The 21,653-nt window shown below is 37.1% G+C and overlaps 1 protein-coding gene across 1 annotated transcript in view; it reads left to right on the top strand.

The window, feature by feature from the left end:
• COL19A1 (collagen type XIX alpha 1 chain) overlaps positions 1–21,653 on the top strand; it is a 346,749-nt gene that overhangs the window by 83,297 nt on the left and 241,799 nt on the right. The window contains exons 11-12 of the mRNA XM_047102603.1: positions 12,458–12,502; positions 14,862–14,906. Coding sequence (XP_046958559.1) covers positions 12,458–12,502; positions 14,862–14,906 — 90 coding nt within the window. The remainder of the gene's footprint in view (positions 1–12,457; positions 12,503–14,861; positions 14,907–21,653) is intronic.

Here is a 21,653-nt window from a genome sequence, read left to right as displayed (position 1 = left end):
AGATGAAAATAACTTGATTGATTTTTCTGAGTAAATTTCCAAAGAAAATTATTAGTTCTTAAAGTATGATGTATTCTCAGAACTGTATCTCCCACATCTGGCTTAATGTAACTCATACTTATCTCCCAGACTATTCATATAGCATCCCCAGGCTTAACTTTGATTCTTCTTCTCAGCATTAGTACTTCTTTCAGGCTCTTTTTCTTAGAAGTAGAAATGCTTAAGGGTTCTGTTAAAAGATAAAATAAAAAAAAAAGATGAGTTTTCTCACTTGGAACAAGAACATATGCAAAGTGCCATAGAACATATATCTCTGGTATAATATTCTCAAAGTAAAACTTTCTTAATTTTTTAAGGTTTACTATTTAAACTAGAAAGCTGATTTATGTTAATACAGTGAAGCATATTCTGAGCAGTGTAGAATAGAATTTGTATTTTAGCTACACTTTATACTTACATCCAGTGTGATACCATAATAAATTAAGTGATTTGCATATAAATCCTATTATTCTAAAACAGACCTACACTTTGAAGTTTGGCTAGGTGATAGCAGTAAATTTTTTAAGTCAAAGCTTTGAACAAACTATTAGTTTCTTCTGAGGCCCAGGAGAAAAATAGTACACTAAGCAACACTATATTATGAAATCAATTTATGGGATATGTCAAGTCATGGAGAATGAAGAACTTTAGCATTTAATTAGGTTATTTTATGATTCCAATACTCCTCACCTTATGTAGACTTGCACTAGGCATTCTAAACTTATATCTACAACCGTATAGCCAACACACTGCAAACAAATAACTGTCCCCTATACATTTAAGCCAGCACAGCAAGTATCATTAGTTATTTGTCACTGGTGGCTTCTGGGAAGCGTGGTTGGACAGAAGCCACTGTCAGTCAAAATGAGTAAATTGGATGGTCTAATTTCCATTGACAAGTAAAACACTTAATGCATAAGATCACATATGCATGCACCCATACATATATGCATGCACCCACATATGAACACACGTGCTCACAACTCATCATGGTACGCAGTGGAAAATGAGATAAAGATATGGATACTGGGAGCAAATCCTGCCCACAGTATTACCTTCAAACATACCAGTCAAAGCATTCTTGTATTAACTATTTGAATATTTCAAACAAAAAAATTACCTTATTCTCTATTTCACATATATATGTTAAATATGTTTTCTGAGAAGTGGGGATACTTTTTAAAAATAGGAATAATTATTTTCTAGCCATCTTAATCCTAATAATGTGATAGTAAAAGTTGAATAAATACAGAACCTAACTGCTAAAACCAATTTTCTGTTTGCTTAATTACTTATAATTTGTTCCTAAAATGTTTATTTTACTAAGAAAACTTTCATGAAAATAACTTTTTTTCCCACAGAGTAGGTATGCAGTAAATGATAGCCATCACTGTTGTGCCATTCAGATACTAACTATCCAGAGTTAGATGGCCTATGTTTGAATTGCAGCTCCAATCCTCACTTTTTAATTTTAGGGAATGTCTCTTGGTTTCTTCTAAGTTTTCTCTTTTTTAAAAGAGCATTATATTGTATCTACTTATAGTTTTGTCTTAAGGATTAAATGAGATTATTCATAAAAGTGGCAGCTCAGTGCCTGATCTATAAATATAGAAGTCTCCGCTTATCAGTGGTCAACTGCAATCTGGAACAGATGGTCCTGGTTAGAAGGTCAGTAGTAGCCTAACGGTACGTCATTCACCTCACTTCATCTCATCACATAGGCATTTTATGGTCTCACATCATGACAACAAGAAGGGTGAGTACAGTACAATAGGATATTTTGAGAGAGAGAGAGAGAGAGATCATATCCACATAACTTTTATTAAGAATATTGTTATAATTGTTCTATTTTATTATCAGTTATTTTGTTAATCTCTTACTGTGCCTAATTTATAAATTAAACTTTATCATAGATGTGTATGTGTAGGGAAAGACAGTATATATAGGGTTTGATACTATCTGTGGTTTTAGGTCTTGGAAGGTATTCCTTGCAGATAATGGGGGCAGGGGGAAAGTATATCTATTTGGTAAATAGATATAATTTTAAAAGAAAATAGTTTGATGATTCTATTATTCTAAGTTTAGGCTTACTTTGAAACTAAAGTAGAACTCATTTGAGGGAATTTATATTATTTATTCAAAATACATTTAGTGAAAAACGTTGAAAGTCACACATATTTTAGATAATTTTGACCTCTAAAAGCAAATTAAATTTTCATGTTAGCAAACCAATTAATTTTCTATTTAACTGAAATACGTATGAGCATATCCTTTTACAATAATAATAATAATAGCCATTTACTCAATTATTATGTGCTAAACACTGTCAAGGGACTTCTTTGCATTGTTTTATTCATTTCTCACAGAATCTCTGAGGTAAGATTCATTATCATCCGTATTTCACAGATTAAGAAACTAAGAAAGTATAAAAACTTCCCCAAAGTTTCATAGCTAACAGGTAGTGGGCCAGAATTTAAATCTTACCCATATGTGTTCATAGCTCTTACACCTTCACCTTATCATCTCATCTTGATAGCTTCTCAAGTATATACATTTCCTTTGCACAGAGAGTTCTGAATTAGATCTTAACTTCATTTGCCTACAGCCTGGAGAGGGAACTGTAGAGAGAGTTTCCTAAATTCTGCTGCAGGGAGGGCTGTGTTCTTTCTCTTTACATCCATGGACCTCTTTTAAAGTCTACCCAGCCGGAGAGATTCTGACTCTCCCACCCTAAGAAAATTGTATCCACCAAAATAAAATCTTCATCATATGTTTTTTCACCAAATGAAAGTATTTTGTTTAACTTTACCTTCCAAAATAAGTATTATGAAGACAACATGATTTTATTTTGTTTGGTTTTCAATTTCAAAATTATATTTGAAATAAGCTTTTAAAATTCCCATACCTGGACTGTCTGGAGATCCTTATCTGCCCTGCACACCCACCCCTGCAGACCAATCATGGCCACACTCTCCAGATTACCTTACCTCAACAGCTAGCCTAGAAAATTCTCTTTATGTTCTCTATGAACAAATAAGGTATATACAATATAAATTACTTTTGGTATATACAAGGTATATACAATATAAATTACTTTTGGTCATACATTTATTATATATTCTTTTGGTCAGAAACAAAAGTTTAATTTAGCATGATGAGTTTTTAAAAAAAAATATTGAACTTCTAGAGATAAAAAGCCATATGCATTAAAGCACTTAAGAAGTATATCTGATAAAAAAAGAATGAAATCTTGCCATTTGCAACTACGTGGGTAAGAGGCATTAAGGAATCTACTCCTGAAATTATTGTTGCACTATATGCTAACTTGGATGTAAATTAAAAAATTAAATTAAATTTAAAAAAGAAGAAATATATCTGATAATGTGATGAGAGAGTTGCCAAGTTACATGACTTAAAAACAGCCAGGCTAACTATTCTCATACCGAAGAGCTTTGTGTGAGGCACTTTTTGTCATGAACTCTGGAGCCCCCAGTCTCTGCTGCTGTGGGGCGAGATTGAGCTGGGCACACCCACTGTTCCCTATCTGCCTTTGTATTCCTTTTGGGTTGGAAAATGAAATGACTACGATCTCTGAATCTTGATCTTTCCCTTAAAAAGACATTTTATGAGAAGACCTCAGCTTCAGGAAATAAAGGCAGATGATGTTACCATTTATGAAAGTGCAGACAAGGCCAGTAGCTATTGTGAATTGTAATGAACCCTGAGACAGCCCTGCTCCAGATGTAGCATTCATGCCTTAGAGACTCAGAAACTTATAGGTGTTTATTGGAAAAGCTAGAGAATTTTTTAAAGCTATTTGGCTTTCTATCTGTATTACCTAGTTTCACCTCCTTTCCCATTGAAATTTAGAATTAATATTAATTTCAGAAGTCTTCCCAAGTTTAAAAAAATAGTTAAAACACCTATTTGTATGAGACAATTTATTGTAGGAATCGAAACACTAAGTGAGAAAAAGAAAGAAGAAAGAAAGAAAGAAAGAAAGAAAGAAAGAAAGAAAGAAAGAAAGAAAGAAAGGGCAATTCACCTTTATTCTAACAATGGGATATTTCCTTTCTATGAACTTGTCAAATTTACAAAACAAGTATGAGCCATGTTAGAGAAAATCCCTCTTAAACTGAGAATCATCTATATACTTCTGTATTTCAGAAAATTCTTCAGCAAATGAAACAGTCAAATCTGGACATAGGATTAGACTTCTTATCACAACCAGTATTCATAGAAAAAATGGCCACAATGAAAACAGTTTTGTCAACCTACTGTTGTCTCACTTATTAAAGTTACAAGAATGATACTTGAATTATCAGTGAAAAATTATCGCCTTTACATGGAGTAATCCTCATTTCATTGTCTTATTTGTAGGCATTATTTTGATTCAATATAGCAGTAAGAAGCAGAAACCTGAGAAAGACAGAGGGAATAGGACAGGAAAAAGAAAAAGAAACTTGCTCACTCTGCAGTTGATTTTATTTCTTAATGGTTTCTTATTCCCTTCTAATGCCTTCCACTCACACCCCAAGAAGAGCAGTTGGCAGAGAACACAACAGATGGATGACAAGCTCAACACATGCAGTGGATCTGGCACCCAGGCACTTGACTTTTATTTGCTAAACAGCCAGATTTCGAGAACTTAGTCTGCTGATGTTCCTACTTGGTTTAATGCACTATGAGAATCTAGCACATAAATATTAAAATATTGCCATAGAAAGATCACACGGTCTCTGTTTCTCTGCAAAGTTTAGTGGCTAATTATTTTATTCTTTATTTACAGGGGTAGATGGTATTTGATAAAGACATCTATAATTTCAGATTGGAGTTTTCTAAAAGCGTCTCTGTCTAAAGGAAACAGACATAGCCAGTGTAAGGTACCAAATGAGCTTGTTAGATACTAAGTAGAGGATTTGAGAGCATGATCACAGATGATTGGTACCTTTCTTCGCTTCGACCATCACTGCATTTTCACACATTACCAGATTCAAAGCTCAAGAAAAATTACATCTTCTTGGTAAAGTCTCGTTGACACAAGACGAATTAACAGCCCCTTCACTCTGCTCACATAGTATTTTATTTACATTATCAGTATAGTTTGTGTCTTTGTCTCTACTGTGAGATCCAGGAGAACAAGGTCTTGTTCCTGTAACTGCAGCACTTGACCCAGCATATGGCACCTGATTGATTCTAGATAAATGTTTGTTGATTTATTCAGAACACAAGTGGACTTAGCCCCAGGCCAATAAAGAAAAGAAATTGAAGATGATTGTTAGAAAACTGTGCTGAGGGGTAGTTGGAAAAGACAGTGGTGCTTCAGTACAAGTCTTCTGTACTTTCCGCAAAAGCATGCTGCAGGGAAATAGGAAGGTAGGAAAATCTCTTATCTACCTAGCAAAGCTTGCAGATGTTGCTTCCTAGAGTGAAATCTAATAGAAGTGTGTGCAGCTACAGAATTTGTTTCCCATCTTCTCTTGGAGAAACTTTGTTCTTTCTTCTCTTCCAAGCATAAACCTGAAGAAGTTATCATGCCCTTTTTTTTTCCAAATAAGGTTTGAAAAAATTCTCCTGACTTTCTTACAACATTGCTAAGGCATATTCTTTCTCCATATCTTCACAACGATTTACCTCAGGGCTAAAGATAAATAACCAATGACTTCGCTAGTGTGAAGTGCATTTAAACTCCAGTAGAAGTAATTGATATGGAGTAGAACTATAAATTACTCATCACGAGGAATACTTTGGACAGGAAATAGTTTGCACTTACTAGTATCTCACTGACCTCAATTAGGGGCTTACTGATGACACTTTCCTTCTCTTTATATCTTACATCATCTTTCACTTGTTAGAATGCTTGATTCAGATGTCAGTTACTACACTTTGGATATTTCAGGAGATGATTCACGTTAAATGTCTTCTATTTCCCTAGTACTTTTATGAAGCTTTGAGTTTACTTAAATACTGTTTTATAACTCATCTCACAATATAGTGAAATCCAAAACACTTGTTCTTGACAAATCCACTTAAAAAAATCATCACAGGTACATAGGAGCCCAGATTTTTAGTGGGCTCTACAACATTGTCCAACGCCCAGTTCCCTAACTTTGTTAGATATGGAAAGAGTTGTTTACCTGTCCAAATAATTTCAAAGTTACTTGTTTTCTTGTTTTTTTTAATTTTAATAACTCAGTATAATTTTCATTCCATCAATTTATAAAAGGATTGTAAGATATATTCCCTCAAAAGAAAGACTTAATGGTTGTAGTTGACTGCAAGCTCAGTGTATACTTAAGCAATTCAACTTTAAAACAACAAGTTGTGTTAATATAAGTACTATATAGTATCCAGAACAAGAAGTGTGTGTGTGTGTGTGTGTGTGTGTGTGTGTGTGTGTGTGTGACCCTCCTGTTTTTATTCTATGTGGTGAGATCATTTCTGGAGTGATGTGCTGAATTCTGAGTTCCATATTTTAACAGATATATTGGCTGACCAATGTGCACCCAGAAAACAGTAACTAACATATTAAGGGACTCCAAACTATCATTTGAAAAATTATTGGTTTACTGAATAGGCTTGATAGTGACACAAAGGGATGTCATACATAAGACCAATAAGATATTTTTCCTTTGTAATATAACACTAATGAGCAAAAGGGCGCCTGGGTGGCTCAGTCCATTAAGCGTCTGACTTGGGCTCAGGTCATGATCACGTGGTTCATGGGTTCAAGCCCTGTGTCAGGCTCTGTGCCCACAGCTCGGAGCCTGGAGCTTGCTTTGAACTGTATGTCTCCTTCTCTCTCTACCACTCTCTTGCTCATGCTCTGTCTCTGTCTCTCTCTCTCTGTCTCTCTCATAAATAAACTTAAAAAAAAACACTAGTGGGCAGAAATTTGGGGAAGGTTAATTTGACTTCAGAAAGCATTATTGCAGTATTTGCATATAGAGTTGTTTTGTTCTGCTCTCCAAAATACAAATTAAACAGCAAAAGTGTCTGACTACTGAAGTTTTCAGTAGAGTCAGTACCTCGACAAATGTTTTGACTATTCTTGTCCCTATGTGAAAAACTGCCCATCCTGCTCATTTTCTAAGTATGTGCACTTGCGTATACTTGTGTCCCCAATACATGTACATTCAGGTTAATAGTTTTTGAGACGGTAGATGTTGGGTTCAGCTACTACTAACTCCCCATATTTACATTACTATGATTAAGACATGTATCAACCATATATTGCCTTTAAGTGGGCTGGTTTTCCCTTCTTTGAAATGACCCATAAGAATAAGTAATAATAGGATCTCACTCATTTTATGGTTAAGAATGATATAAATTTGCCTTATCCTGAACATTAATACGATAATATATCCCCATGTGTTTGCTGCATTAAAGATCAAATACATATGAATAATTCAAAAAGTTTGAAGTTTTAAACCCTATAAGGTATACAGTTTTTTAACTTGATGATTTACTTCTTGGAATGAAGTCCAAGAAAATAGAAGGAAAAAATAATCCTCCCTGAAATAAAAGACTTAGATTGGATGAGATGTCTGAAAAAAAAAAAGGTGTATATTCTATTTCCTGAAATGCTTAGTTGAGTGGCAACAATTTAAGAACCATAAAAATTCAATTTTTGAAGATTACGTCCTGAGTAAAGCAGATGTATAGTCGGAAACATAGAGGTCAAGTTAGTGATACACAAAATCAAAATCAGATTTACTTTTAGCTGCCTCTTTTATTGGTTTTCATGCTAGAATTCTGGCATTCCATTTCAGATGTTTCTTCCAGCTATTTCGCTCAACATTCAATTTAAGTAAATTTTCTCTTAATAAAATGAGTTAATTAGTAGGATAATACTGATGTATTTCCAAGTGTATACTATATTTGCAAAGGAGATTAAGTTACTGGAAAATGTACTGTAGAATGAAATGATGGGCCACATTAAATTTTTAAATGTAGAAACAGTATTTTAGTAGGATCTCAGACTTTTTTTTTAATGTTTTTTATTTCTTAGTGTGTGTGTGAGAGAGAGAGAGAGAGAGAGTGCATGTGTGTGTGCAAGCAGGGAGAGGGACAGAGAGAGAGGGAGAGAGGCTCCCAAGCTAGCACAGAGTCATGTGGGGCTCTACACAGGACTTCACACAGGGCTTCACGCGGGGCTCATTACAGGGCTCATTGTGGAACTCAATCCCACAACCTGAGCTGAAACCAAGAGTCAGGCGCTCAACCGACTGAGCCACCCACGCACCCCACATCTCAGACTTTTATTTTTTTAATTTTTTTTAAATATATGAAATTTATTGTCAAATTGGTTTCCGTACAACACCCAGTGCTCATCCCAAAAGGTGCCCTCCTCAATACCCATCACCCACCCTCCCCTCCCTCCCACCCCCCATCAACCCTCAGTTTGTTCTCAGTTTTTAACAGTCTCTTATGCTTTGGCTCTCTCCCACTCTAACCTCTTTTTTTTCTTTTTCCTTCCCCTCCCCCATGGGTTTCTGTTAAGTTTCTCAGGATCCACATAAGAGTGAAACCATATGGTATCTGTCTTTCTCTGTATGGCTTATTTCACTTAGCATCACACTTTCCAGTTCCATCCATGTTGCTACAAAAGGCCATATTTCATTTTTTCTCATTGCCACGTAGTACTCCATTGTGTATATAAACCACAATTTCTTTATCCATTCATCAGTTGATGGACATTTAGGCTCTTTCCATAATTTGGCTATTGTTGAGAGTGCTGCTATAAACATTGGGGTACAAGTGCCCCTATGCATCAGTACTCCTGTATCCCTTGGGTAAATTCCTAGCAGTGCTACTGCTGGGTCATAGAGTAGGTCTATTTTTAAGTTTTTGAGGAACCTCCACACTGTTTTCCAGAGTGGCTGCACCAGTTTGCATTCCCACCAACAGTGCAGACTTTTACATCAGAGTGTGGATACCCAACTTTTTAAACCAAAACAAAAAAAAAATCACCACAACATAGTATATAACTTTCAATTTTCTGGGCTTACATGTAGTTACAAGCAAATTTCCATTTACTTGTTTAATCTGCCTTTCTTTGCTTGGTCTCTTTGGGACTAGGTTTATAAACTATAGCCCTGGGGAATGTGATTTCTTATCAAGTGTCCTTCAGACAACTTGTATTTCCTGCATAATAAGAAAAGACATAGATTCCAATGTCAAAGGAATCAGGAAAACTAATAATTTATCTTTTATGCCTAGCTGTGCTTACTTCAGGGAAATGTGCAGTGATAAAAAGGAGGTAAAATGAAATCCTTTGATCACTTTTTCAGAAAGCCACCAGCTGGCCCTAAATCACACCTAAGTTTTTTCCAAAAGCTTCCCAAAGAGGTTTTACTTTGAATTCTGGAAATGGTGCTTTAGATTGCTCTGTGAAGTTGAAGATCGGCTATGCATTACAGTAATAACACGGCAACACTGCTGTCAGCAGCAATGTTAGATTTGGCCCTGCTTTGTATTACACATATTCATTCACTTGTCCTTCTGTACTTTGAATTTGTAACAAGAAAAGGACACAGGTCCTTTGTTGGAAAAACCTATAATAGAAAGTCTATGCCTCAGAAACAAGTTTGGAACATTCTGGTAGCTATGAGAAACATTGATTGTAATTTTCTCTCAATAATGCACTGAAGTATTGATCAGAAGCCAAGGGAGAAACTTCTTATTTCTTTGTTTCTGCTGAGACTGGGAGGAAGGAGGAACAGCAAGAGTCCAGAAAAAGCAGCTAATGTCCACCCATCCAGTAGTTTTAGGTAGGCATTTATTTGCTAGGTAGAATTCCATTTGACCTCAAGCTGCATTAGGTTTTGGATATAGTCTTTAGTTTTTATGCTACTTAACAAATCTTTGTTTGGGGGGGGGTTGGATATGAACAAAAACAAATATACTAATTTATCCCTTAAGAACTAGAAAAATAACAAATGATTTAAAATTATTAAAAGTTTCAAAATGGCTTATCTCTGATAACTTCAAGAAAATCAGCGAGAAGAAAATAAAAAGGTTTCTGAATACCAGTCTTGCAAACTTTAAGCTTCAACAGTATCCACTCCCAATCTGAAAATCGTGTACCTGCTGGTGTGTGAAACTGAGTTTTTCCTGGGAGAATAATCAGTTGGTATCCATGAGATTATCTGGGAATTTAAGATTAGGTTTTCAAAACAAATTCCTAGTCAGGAAAGAGTGGGGACCAGTGAACACTGACCGTAGGAAAATATAACATTTTAACTGCAATAATCATGAAATCAGTGTCCATTAAAGAGAGAAAAACAGTTTGATGTCACAGTTTTAGCGATTTTTGGTATCCCGTTAGCAGTGTTTCTGGGTGGAGCCCTAAACTGACATGTGCCAGAAGTGACTTTAGGTGCTAGTACTTGGAACACATAGTACATAGCAGTGGGCTCTAAACAAAGAAAAAGAGTAGATACTGTCACTACTTTTTTTTCCCCAAAAAAGTATTTTTGGCCGTGTATACTGTATCAGTGTACTTTACTGGATTACATGCCATATCTTGTTATGATGTGTAACTTGTAATATGATATAAAACATTATATTAGACCAACCGATGAAACTAATTCTGCTCCTTATGGACAAGTGGACATACTTCTGCGATGAGTAACTGAAGCTCAATTTCCACAGAATGTTCCCTGGTGTCAAATACTGAATGTGCTTTTACTGTCACTTTATCAAATGAGATGGGAAGTTTCTAATATATTTGTATAATAGTGCCCGAGGTCTAGAACTATAAAAATGTTTTAAAGAATAGAAATATGCTTATTACATAGGTAAGTACATTGTATTTTATTGATGCTTCAACACTTAATTACACTTAGCAGCAAAGTTTTGCCTTTACTGTTTAGTATATTTTTTGATGATAGCAGTTCTACTGTGAAAAACTTAGATAACTTAATCTAAGAACAGCCCTAGACTTTAAAATATGTGTGTCTGTATATAGTGGTACAACTCTGTTATAAATGACTAAACCTTTCCAAAATATATTAATTAATGAAATAATAATTTTCTCTTTAGATTTAGAATATATTATTGCTATTTTAAAGTTTGAAGATGTGATTTTTTTCTTTTATATCATTTTAAGAAATGATATCTAACTTCATTCTAGGTAATGCTGAAAAATTGTCTTATAAATTACTTATAAATGTTTTCTAGAAAAAAAGTAGACCAATGGAATTTTTAAATTATTTTGAGCTGCCTCAACCTGCAAACTCAGGAGTCAAGTCAGTTCCTATAAGCAGAAAATTCCTAAGCCCCCATTGAGAATGTGTACATCCTCCCAGGAATATCTCATTCTAGCTGGTGTGCTGTTTACAAACCACGCTTGTCAAAGAAATGACCCATGAATTCCAGTAATGGAAACTGATAAGCATCTGCTGAGAACCTTTTTACCCAAGAAAGGAACCAGATGAATGTAAAGAACTAAAAATTCTTATAAGCAATTTTTCAAGTAAAATGGGATTGGGTTTGTCTTCAAAATTGATTTAAAGGCAATCAATGGATATGAGTTTTATATATATAAATATACACAGACATACACGTGTTTATATACATATCTGTATGTCTATTGCTATAATAGATGTGATACATATCTATAATAGATGTATAGATGTATTCAGTTTTTATATGAGATCATTTACAAGGCAGAATTAAATCTTTTCCATGAGACAGTGTAGGGATGTGGCTATGTTCACAGAGCTGAAGTGTATGTGTTCAAATTCCATTTCTATCTCCTATTTTGTGTAGGATGGTGTGATCATCTGTTGTAAGATGATCATAATCTATCTACCCAATAGATTTGTTGTGAGAACAGTTCCTGGCCCATAGAAATCCTATTCCAGGCTTTAATATTATGTCCAGAGGTTTGAAAAGAGAACATGAAATAAGGGGTACTAAATAGCTGTGGAGTTAGAGAGACCTCATTGAAATCTCAGGTAGTGCCACAAGTTGGGTGACCCTGAGCATGACTCAGAGGCTCTGTTTTCTTTATTTTCTTTTTTTAGGTTTATGCATTTATTTTTAAAGAGAGAGAGGCAGAGAGAGAGGCAGAGACAGAGGGAATCCCAAGCAGGCTCCATGCTTGCAGCACAGAACCTGATGTGGGGCTCAATTTCATGAACCATGAGGTCAAGAACTGAGCCAAAATCAAGAGTCAGACACTTGACTGAGCTCCACAAACCCCCCAAGACTGTTTTCTTATTTTGTAAAATTGAATTACTAACTCTATAGTTGTAAGATAAGGAGGGATAGATAAAAAGCCCCTGAATGTGATAGATGTTCAGTATTAGGCTACCTTTCCCCACCAAGCTAGAACTAATTCTTAGACTGCAAAAATGTCTTTATTCATTTGTTTTTTGCTAATAAAATCTATTTTCTATACATCTTGTAGGGTGAAAATGGTTTGCATGGAGTTCCAGGCTTACCTGGTCAAAAGGTAAAGAGTTTTTGATGTTTTATAGAAATTAAGAATTTAACATCTTAAAAATTGAATCTGCATATAGTATAGCAAAGACTCAGAAAGTTTATTTGATGAAACTTAATTCCCTGAAAGGCTCTTAGAAAGCCACTAATCGGTCTTTCAAAGAGAACCCATGGAAGTAATCCCTTTTCAAAGGAATCACTCTGGGAGAGAGCTTTATCAGAGAGCTTTAGCAACATGCTTCTCCAGAGAAGTCAATGATCATGCTTTCTGGGGGCCAGTGGAGTGTACAGAGCTGCTCTGATTGTGTTTTCACTATTACTAGCGTCTAAAATGAAGAGCGGAATAATTTTTACCACCTTTGACTGTATTTGGTTCTTTCTTATTTATCTTCTTTTTGTATTTCCCAGGTTGGCTAAACATAATAGTTACACTGACATAAAATCTTAAATGTTACAAAGATGCTACAACTAATCTCTTCAAAAAATATCTTTCAGAATAACAAACTCATAATAAATAAAGATTTTTGCCTTGACTAGGCTGCTTGTTTCTGTGCCTACTATCTTTCTCTTTACCAAGGTGAACTTCACTTGTACCTGTCCCAGGACTCTCTCCTCCTGGAAAGGAGTGTGACCAGCATTGCTGGAAGCACACAGACTGGTCTATTCCAGTTTCCTGGAGGGATGGGGAGCCACTTCAGGTGGGGCCAGCTGTCATGATACCACTCAGATAATCCCACCACAGGGGAGAGCATTACCAATGCAATATTAGATGCCCACCCCAGCCAAGCATATCATTTCTATGCTCTGAAAGTTTTACAGGTCTTAGCAGCAAGATGTCAGAAGTTACTACTGCATCTAGGTTTTTCTCTGTAGCTAAAAATTTCCATTTAAAAAAAAAGATGTGCATTTATTTATAGTTACAGTGTTTGAAAAATCTTCCCTTACTTGGCTTGATAAAGATAATAAGATTGAACTGGCAGCGATAAAATGGCAAGCTTCTGAATTTCTTCACAGCAACTCTAGACAAAACCCATTGATACAGCATGTGCTGCCTCTGTGAGTTGAGCTGCAAGCCAAGGGATGTGCAGATTTATCTACTGGGAAATAGTTTTGGACTTTCCAGCAGCTGTTTGTGGTGGCTGCATCATGCTGACATTGTGACTGATGTACTGGGGGGTGTAGCAGCTTCGATGTCAGCTTGAATTAACAGATCAAGTTAAAGTCTATATTTTAGGAAAAATGGTCGAGTAAAGATAGACCATATATTCAGTGGCACATATGCCCAAATACTAACCTATTGTCTTTCCTGGTACCCTTTTAAAGGGAAAATGAAGCAGAAATAATAATTTAATCATGTATGTATGTGTGTGTATACATGTACACATATACATATATTTGATTACAGGTATTATTTATAATATATACACAGACACTATACGTATAGTAAAAACCTGGCAGTTTGCTTCTAACATGAATTTTAATTGTGTCAAGCGTCACCTTGTTGCAGCATTATAGAAAAACTTGACATAAGAAACCCTTCATCCCTTATCTCTGTGCACTCAGGAAATATTTCATTTATTGAGTGCATCTTGTGAGTGGAGGGGTGAGGATGACCCAACTCCAGCATTCACTTGCTGGCTGTGTTGTCTGGAGTGCCTGACATGTACTTGGCATTCAGTGAATATTTGTTTGAATGTATGCATCAAACATCAGTACCATAAGTATCTGTGCAGAATTAAGTGGGAAAATAAGCCTGTTGGGTCAGAGAGCGTTTTAGTTGAGGAATAGGAGACTTACACCTTTTGGAATAATTATGGTGGTTGAAAGCCAGCAGCCCTACAACTGCCAACGCCCTTTCTGTGACTGAGAGGCAGGAGATCTGGGGGGTAAAGAACATGTTCGGTTCTGGTGTCAGAGCTGGAGCCAGGACTCGGGGTTCAAACCTGAACTCTCATTCATCACACAGCTCCCGCTGGAATGGTATTCCATAGAAGTCAGCATGAGAAGGCTGTTTCTGCTGGATCTAGTGAAATAAATGGTAATAGTAATAATAACAATAATGGCTAACTTAGTGCCAGGCACTATATTGATGCATTCAATTCTCAAAACACCTCTGAGAAAGGTACAGTATATAGAGAAATTCAGGTTTATGGAGATAACATTGCATGGAACGTACTATAGTGAAAGTGTGGCTTGTACTCTTTAGTATTTAGGAATATTTAAATTTTGTCTAAGTTAATATTGGTTTAAAAATTTACATATTAGAAATGGTTTTTATTAGTTATTGGAAACATTATCATTATTATGGTACTAATTGTGTATATTAAAAGTAGTGTTCCCATTATTATATATACCATATTCCTCTTCTACAGGGAGAGCAAGGTTTTGAAGGCAGCAAAGGAGAAATTGGTGAAAAGGTAAATATCTCTCATTACATAGCATCTATAAAAGTAAATTGTGTTCATGAAAATATTTTGAAGTGGAATATCTAACTTCTCTTATACTTTCTATATCCAGAATTCAGTAATTTTGTAGAAAAAATCTTAAAATATTTATTTCACTTAAGTTATACTTAATATACTGGTGATTTTCAGACATCTTTCTAAACTTTGGATGGTAGTTTTATCTAGATATTTCTCACTAAATGCATTTCATTGATATATAAATGATTAAAACATTTATTAAGCAGTGTATTTGTGTGCTATCACATCACTGCTGCACTATGTGTCCAAGTCTTTAAATAAATGTTTTGTTTACATGTATACCTGGTTTATCAGTGGAATTTTTCCTGAGGAAATAAATAAGAAGAACTGTAATTGGGTCAAACAGAAAATAGATGTGAAAATAGAATAGTTTGAAAGAGTTAAAATAAAGGGATGGTTTACTTTATTTATTTTTTAAAGTTTATTTTTATTATTTATTTTGAAAGAGCACAAGCGGGGGAGGGGCAGAAAGAAGGAGCTACAGAATCCCAAGCAGGCTTCACACCATCAGTGCAGAGCCCAATGTGAGGCTCACAAACTGTGTGATCATGACCTAAGCCGAGATCAGAAATCAGATGCTTAACCCGAGTCGGATGCTTAACCAACTGTGCCACCCGGGTGCCCTGGAAGGGATGGCTTAAAGGCGACGGTTTAAAAGAAAAAACACAGAGATTGTGTAATATCCCAGATTGGGTTATAGTAAACTCCTTAAACTCTACAAGTTTATCAGACTCAGAAGCAAAGAAAACTATGGATAGAACTCCAGATTGGTGCTGAGAGAAGTGGTTAACCCAATATTCAAGCAATCTTTGTTTTACAAATTTACAGCCTTCTACTGAAAGTACAGAGAATAGAAGTGCCTTAGTCATCCAAAATTTCCCTTCAGACAATCATTTGAGTCCCTCTGCTTTTAATAAGTCCAGTTTGATTTTTAAATAGAACAAAACAGTACCATTCCTTTGTTTCATAAAATGTCGTGTAATTGGACAGCCAGAATAAGGGAAGGGGGAGAGATAATCTCAAATTAGACAGTGTTGCCTGTATTTAGTTTTCTGGGCCGTGATCAGTTGTTTGCTTCTTCCATAAGTATTTTAAACAGAATGAGCATCTATAATAATTGTAAGACAAATTATGCATGATGTAAGCTACTTGCTAATTACTTTTCCTCATAGAACTGTAAGAGAAAAGGACAGCCATATAATAATCATATAATTGAGGAGAATTCCATTAAACTATGACTATTTTTTAAAAAGTGGATCTCTCCTCTTAGGAATCTTTTGAATATTTTTGTTTTAGTAGAATGATAGTCATTGCCTTTAAATAAATGCTTTATTTACACATGTTCCTGTTTTATTAATGGGACTTTACCTGTAGGAATAAGTGAGAATAAGCAAGGAAAGAAAAATTATCTGTCATTTAAAGTCATCATCTCACTAAAATCTTAGTGGTTATTTTGATATTTTATATACATGGTTGGTATTACTCAGTAATAGATTCTCACAGGCTATGAAGTATAGAAAACTGTTCAATATATTTGGCTTTGAAGATTTCCCTTCTAATTCCTCATACCTATTAACAATTGCCTTCAAATAGTTTCACCAAGAGGTAAAAATATTTATGGAGAATGATGGAGATAACAGGAAGATATAAAGCATCAAATAGAAAAGACTGTACCTTGAATGAGAATTATGATTCAAATGGCTTATAGCCACATATAAAATTCACATAATAACCCATATAATAAAAATATATTCTGCTTTATTATTTACCAAATAGCAAATGTTTGAGTTTTTCAGTGTTGCATGTTACATATTCTGATCTATGACCACATGTATTTTTCCATGAGATAAATAATTAATGTCAACTTTTTGTTCCTAGATTAGAAACTGTGTTTCTAGATTAATTAAATAAGTATGTGAAGCACTCATTTCCATGTGATACAAACATGAAATCCTTTCACTGCTTACAACATAATTTGTTTTCTGAACAAAGACTACTTTATGTATTTATTTTTAATTTTTTTTTTGAAGTGTATGTGGGCATCCCGATTGGGTGGGGGCAGGTTGCAGGGGTGGTGAAAGAACTCACCCAAGACAGAACAAAAGGGATAAAAGTTTATTGAATACACTGCAAAGGAGCAGCATACAGAACAGCGAAGGACAAACCGTTTGCCATGAGGAGGTGGTGAGAAGCTATAGTTATAGAGGGGGGTAAGGGAATATGGAGACATATAGAATTTTACCTTTTTTGGTAATCTTAGGAACTGTGTCTGGTTGTAAGTAGCCCATTGGTTGGTTAAGACCTATGGCTTAATGAGCCTGTGCATTCAGCTCGGTAGTCACTGTGGACCCTTTTGACTTGCTCAAGTTTCCATTACTGAAGCCTGTGACCTAAAAGCGGCCTCTACAGTATAGTTGACATGAAATGTTATATTAGTTTCAGGTGTACAACATAGTGATTCAACAAGTCTATACTTGATGATATGTTCACCTCAAGTGTAGCTACCATCTGTCACCATACAACACTATTACAATACTTTTGACTTTATTCTCCATGCTGTACCTTTCATCCTGTGACTTATTTGTTCCATGCAAGCCTCCCACTCCCCTATACCCATTTTGCCCATTCCCCTACCCCCTAAAAGATAATTTAAATTGAATTTAATTCTTTGTGTAAGACTATATAATTACAATAAGACTTACCTTTCCTCTTTAATTGTCTCATTGTGGCCTTTACTGTGTTTACAATTTGACTGTTTTGAATGATACAATTCACTAGTTGTAAAACAAAAGAATTCAGGGAGTTGTTATTGCTCAAAGATGTCCTACCTACCAAAGGCACATGGCTACCAGTTGAACAAGAAAACACATATCAACTGTCAAAGACAAAACGCTATGTGATGATCTTAAAGTATCTTCATAGTGATGATACCACTATATGTTATTTTTTTTAATGTTTATTTATTTTTTGAAAGAGAGAGACACACACAGAGCATGAGTGGGGAGGGGCTGAAAGAGAGGGTGGCTCAGAATCTGAAGCAGGCTCCAATCTGAGCTGGCAGCACAGAGCCCAATGCAGGGCTTGAATTTACAGACAGCGAGGACCTTCGACTTAGCCGAAATCGGATGCTTAACTGACTAAGCCACCCAGGCTTATGTGGTATTTCTATAATCCAGTATAAACCAAGTAGAGAAATCTGCTGTTTTCCTTTATGACTACAAAACTAGCCTCTAGGCCAGTTTAATTCATGAGCCAGACTGACCAGGTGGTTCCTCAGCATGCCTAACGTGGTATCCTTAGTCCAGAGAAGAATTTATGAAATGTGAACAAGTAGAGAGGACCTGATTTGAGAGTATATTCCTGAGTCTGTAGCAACTTATGATAGGGAAGAAATTCGTGTATTAATTGAGCAAGCACAATTCAGCCAAATCAGTCCTGAAGTGAAAATCATTTGAAGAACTAGTTCTTTCTCAAATTACTTATGCTGGCAGGACTCTCCCTGAAGACAGCTATTTTCAGGTTCACTATTCTCTGGTTTAACATGTAGATGTATATGAATGAACCCATCCCACTGCCCCATTGCCTGTTGCCAAAGGCAGGTGAGCATCACTCAAGGATCCTTTGACTCTAACAGCATGTCTCATGAGGCAGGAGAGAGGAAGTCTATATTCTGACTGGGGAATAGACTCACAGCAGGGGGTCTGTGTTCTGGTTTCTCTGTGTCTTTAGGAGTGCTCCTAGGCATCCATTCTTTGGAGGATTTTCCTTAGGTTTCTTCAGAATTCTTGCAGGTTTTGTATGGGCTACTACTAGTGAACAAATGGATAGTGCACGCTTGAGGTGGCAGTTACCCCTGTACTGTGTCAACCTTCCTTGCAGTGATACAGCCATTAACCATTCTTTTATGTTGCCATTCAAACTCCAACACAGTTTTTTGTTTTGTTTTGTTTTGTTTTGTTTTGTTTTGTTTTGTTTTTGAGAGAGAGCACAAGCAGGGGAGGAGGGGCAGAGGAAGAGGGAGAGAGAGAGAGAGAGAGAGAGAGAGAGAGAGAGAATCTTAAGCAGGCTTTACGCCCAGCATGCAGCCTCAGTCTCACAGCCATGATCATGACCTGAACTGAAATCAAGAGTCAGATGCATGGGGTGCCTGGGTGGCCCAGTTGGTTAAGCGTCCGACTTCAGCTCAGGTCATGATCTCATGGTTTGTGAGTTTGAGCCCCATGTTTGGCTCTGTGCTGACAGCTCAGAGCCTGGAACCTGCTTCAGATTCTGTGTCTCCCTCTCTGCCCATCCCCTGCTCACACACACACACAATCTCTCTCTCTCTCTCTCTCTCTCTCTCTCTCTCTCTCTCTCTCTCCCTCTCAAAAATAAATAAACATTAAAAAGAATTTAAAAAAAAAAGAGTCAAATGCTTAACTGACTGAGCTAGCCAGGCGCCCCAGACTTAGTTTAAAAATTGATTTTTTCAGTGTTAAACTCAATTCTGCCAATCTTTATTGTTAAATATCATTTGAGAGGTTCGGCAAGAAGATGGCGGCGTAGGAGCACGCTCGGTTCACCATGTCCTGCTGATCACTTAGGTTCCACCCATATCTGCCTAAATAACCCAGGAAACCGCCAGAAGACTGGCAGAACGGACTCTCTGGAGCGAAGGGTAGAGGAGAGGCCCACGGTAGAGGGTAGGAAGGGTGGAGAGGCAGTGCACACTACACGGACTGGTGGGAGGGAGCCGGGGCAGTGGAGGGGCAGCCTTCCCGGCAAGGCAGAGCCCCTGAGTCTGACTTGCAAAAGCGGAAGGGCCGGACTCCATGAGTTCTGACAGCCAGCGGGACTTAACATCTGGAATGGTAAAAGTCAACAGCTCTGCTCTCAGAGAGCAGGGAGGGTGAGAAGACACCAAGAGGGAGAGTTGTTGAGCCCCAGAAGACAGAGCTCAGCTTGGTGGGAAAAAAAGGCACTGGCCAGCACCATCTCCCTCTCTAATCCCCCAGCTGAAATCCCCCAAAGGGAACCAGTTCCCCAAACTTGTTTGCACCACGCAAACACCCAATGCTGTGCTTCTGTGGATCCATCCCTCCAACAGGTCTGCATGCCTCCCTCCCTGTGCTGCAAGGCCCCTCCCACAGGGGACCACTGATGGCAAAGCAAGCTAAGCCTGCCCCTCCCGCCCCTGTGCACCTTGCGGACCCACCCCGGCTAATATGCCAGATCCCAAAAAGCAGCACCACAAGCCTGGCATCATGCAAGTAGCCCAGACAGGGGCCACACTACTCCACAGTGAGTACTGCCCCTGGGAGAGGGGAAGATAAGGTACACCAGTCTGACTGTGGCCCCAGAGGTGGGCTGGGAACAGACATCAGGTCTGACTGCGGCCCTGCCCACCAACACAAGTTACTCCAGACAGCACAGGGGAAGGGCCCTGCAGTTCTTCACCACTCCAGGGACTATCCAAATGATGAAACAGAAGAATTCTCTTCAAAAGAAACCATAGGAAGTAGCGACAACTAACAAATTGATCAAAAACGATTTAAGCAATATGACAGAACAAGAATTTAGAATAATAGTCATAAAATTAATCGCTGGTCTTGAAAAAGGTATAAAGGACAGCAAGGATCTATATTGCAATAGAGATCAGGGGACTAAGAAACCATCATGAGGAACTAAAAAAATGCTATAAATGAGGTGCAAAATAAACTGGAGGCAACCATCGAAGCTCAGATTGAAGAGGCAGAGGAGAGAATAGGTGAATTAGAAAATAAAATTATGGAAAAAGAGGAAGCTGAGAAAAAGAGAGATAAAAAAATCTAGGAGTATGAGGGGAGAATTAGAGAACTAAGTGAAACATTGAAATGGACAATATCTGTAATAGGAATTACAGAAGAGGAAGAGAGAGAGAAAGGGGCTGAAGGTGTACTTGAACAAATCATAACTGAGAACTTCCCTGATCTGGGGAAGGAAAAAGGCATTAAAATCCAAGAGGCACAGAGAAATCCCTTCAGACGTAACTTGAATCGATATTCTGCACGGCATATCATAGTGAAACTGGCAAAATACAAGGATAAAGAGAGAATTCTGAAAGCAGCTAGGGATAAACAGGCTCTAACATATAAAGAGAGACCAATAAGACTAGTGGCAGATCTATCTACTGAAACTTGGCAGGCCAGAAAGGAATGGCAGGAAATCTTCAATGTGATGAACAGAAAAAATATGCAGCCGAGAATCCTTTATCCAACAAGTCTGTCATTCAGAATAGAAGGAGAGATAAAGGTTTTCCCAAACAAACAAAAACTGAAGGAATTCATCACCACTAAACCAGCGCTACAAGAGATCCTAAGGGGGATTCTGTGAGTGAAATGTTGCAAGGACCACAAAGTACCAGAGACATCACTACAAGCATGAAACCTACAGACATCACAATGACTCTAAACCCGTATCTTTCTCTAATAACACTGAATGTAAATGGACTAAATGCTCCAACCAAAAGACATAGGGTACCAAATGGATAAAAAAAACAAGACCCGGGGCGCCTGGGTGGCGCAGTCGGTTAAGCGTCCGACTTCAGCCAGGTCACGATCTCGCGGTCCGTGAGTTCGAGCCCCGCGTCAGACTCTGGGCTGATGGCTCAGAGCCTGGAGCCTGTTTCCGATTCTGTGTCTCCCTCTCTCTCTGCCCCTCCCC

The sequence above is a fragment of the Lynx rufus genome, unplaced genomic scaffold, assembly GCF_022079265.1.
Source record: "Lynx rufus isolate CCGP_SWC_20201006 ecotype Redwood Valley unplaced genomic scaffold, mLynRuf1.p SCAF_6, whole genome shotgun sequence".
Lineage (NCBI taxonomy): Eukaryota > Metazoa > Chordata > Mammalia > Carnivora > Felidae > Lynx > Lynx rufus.
This window is presented reverse-complemented; position numbering and strand designations above follow the sequence as displayed.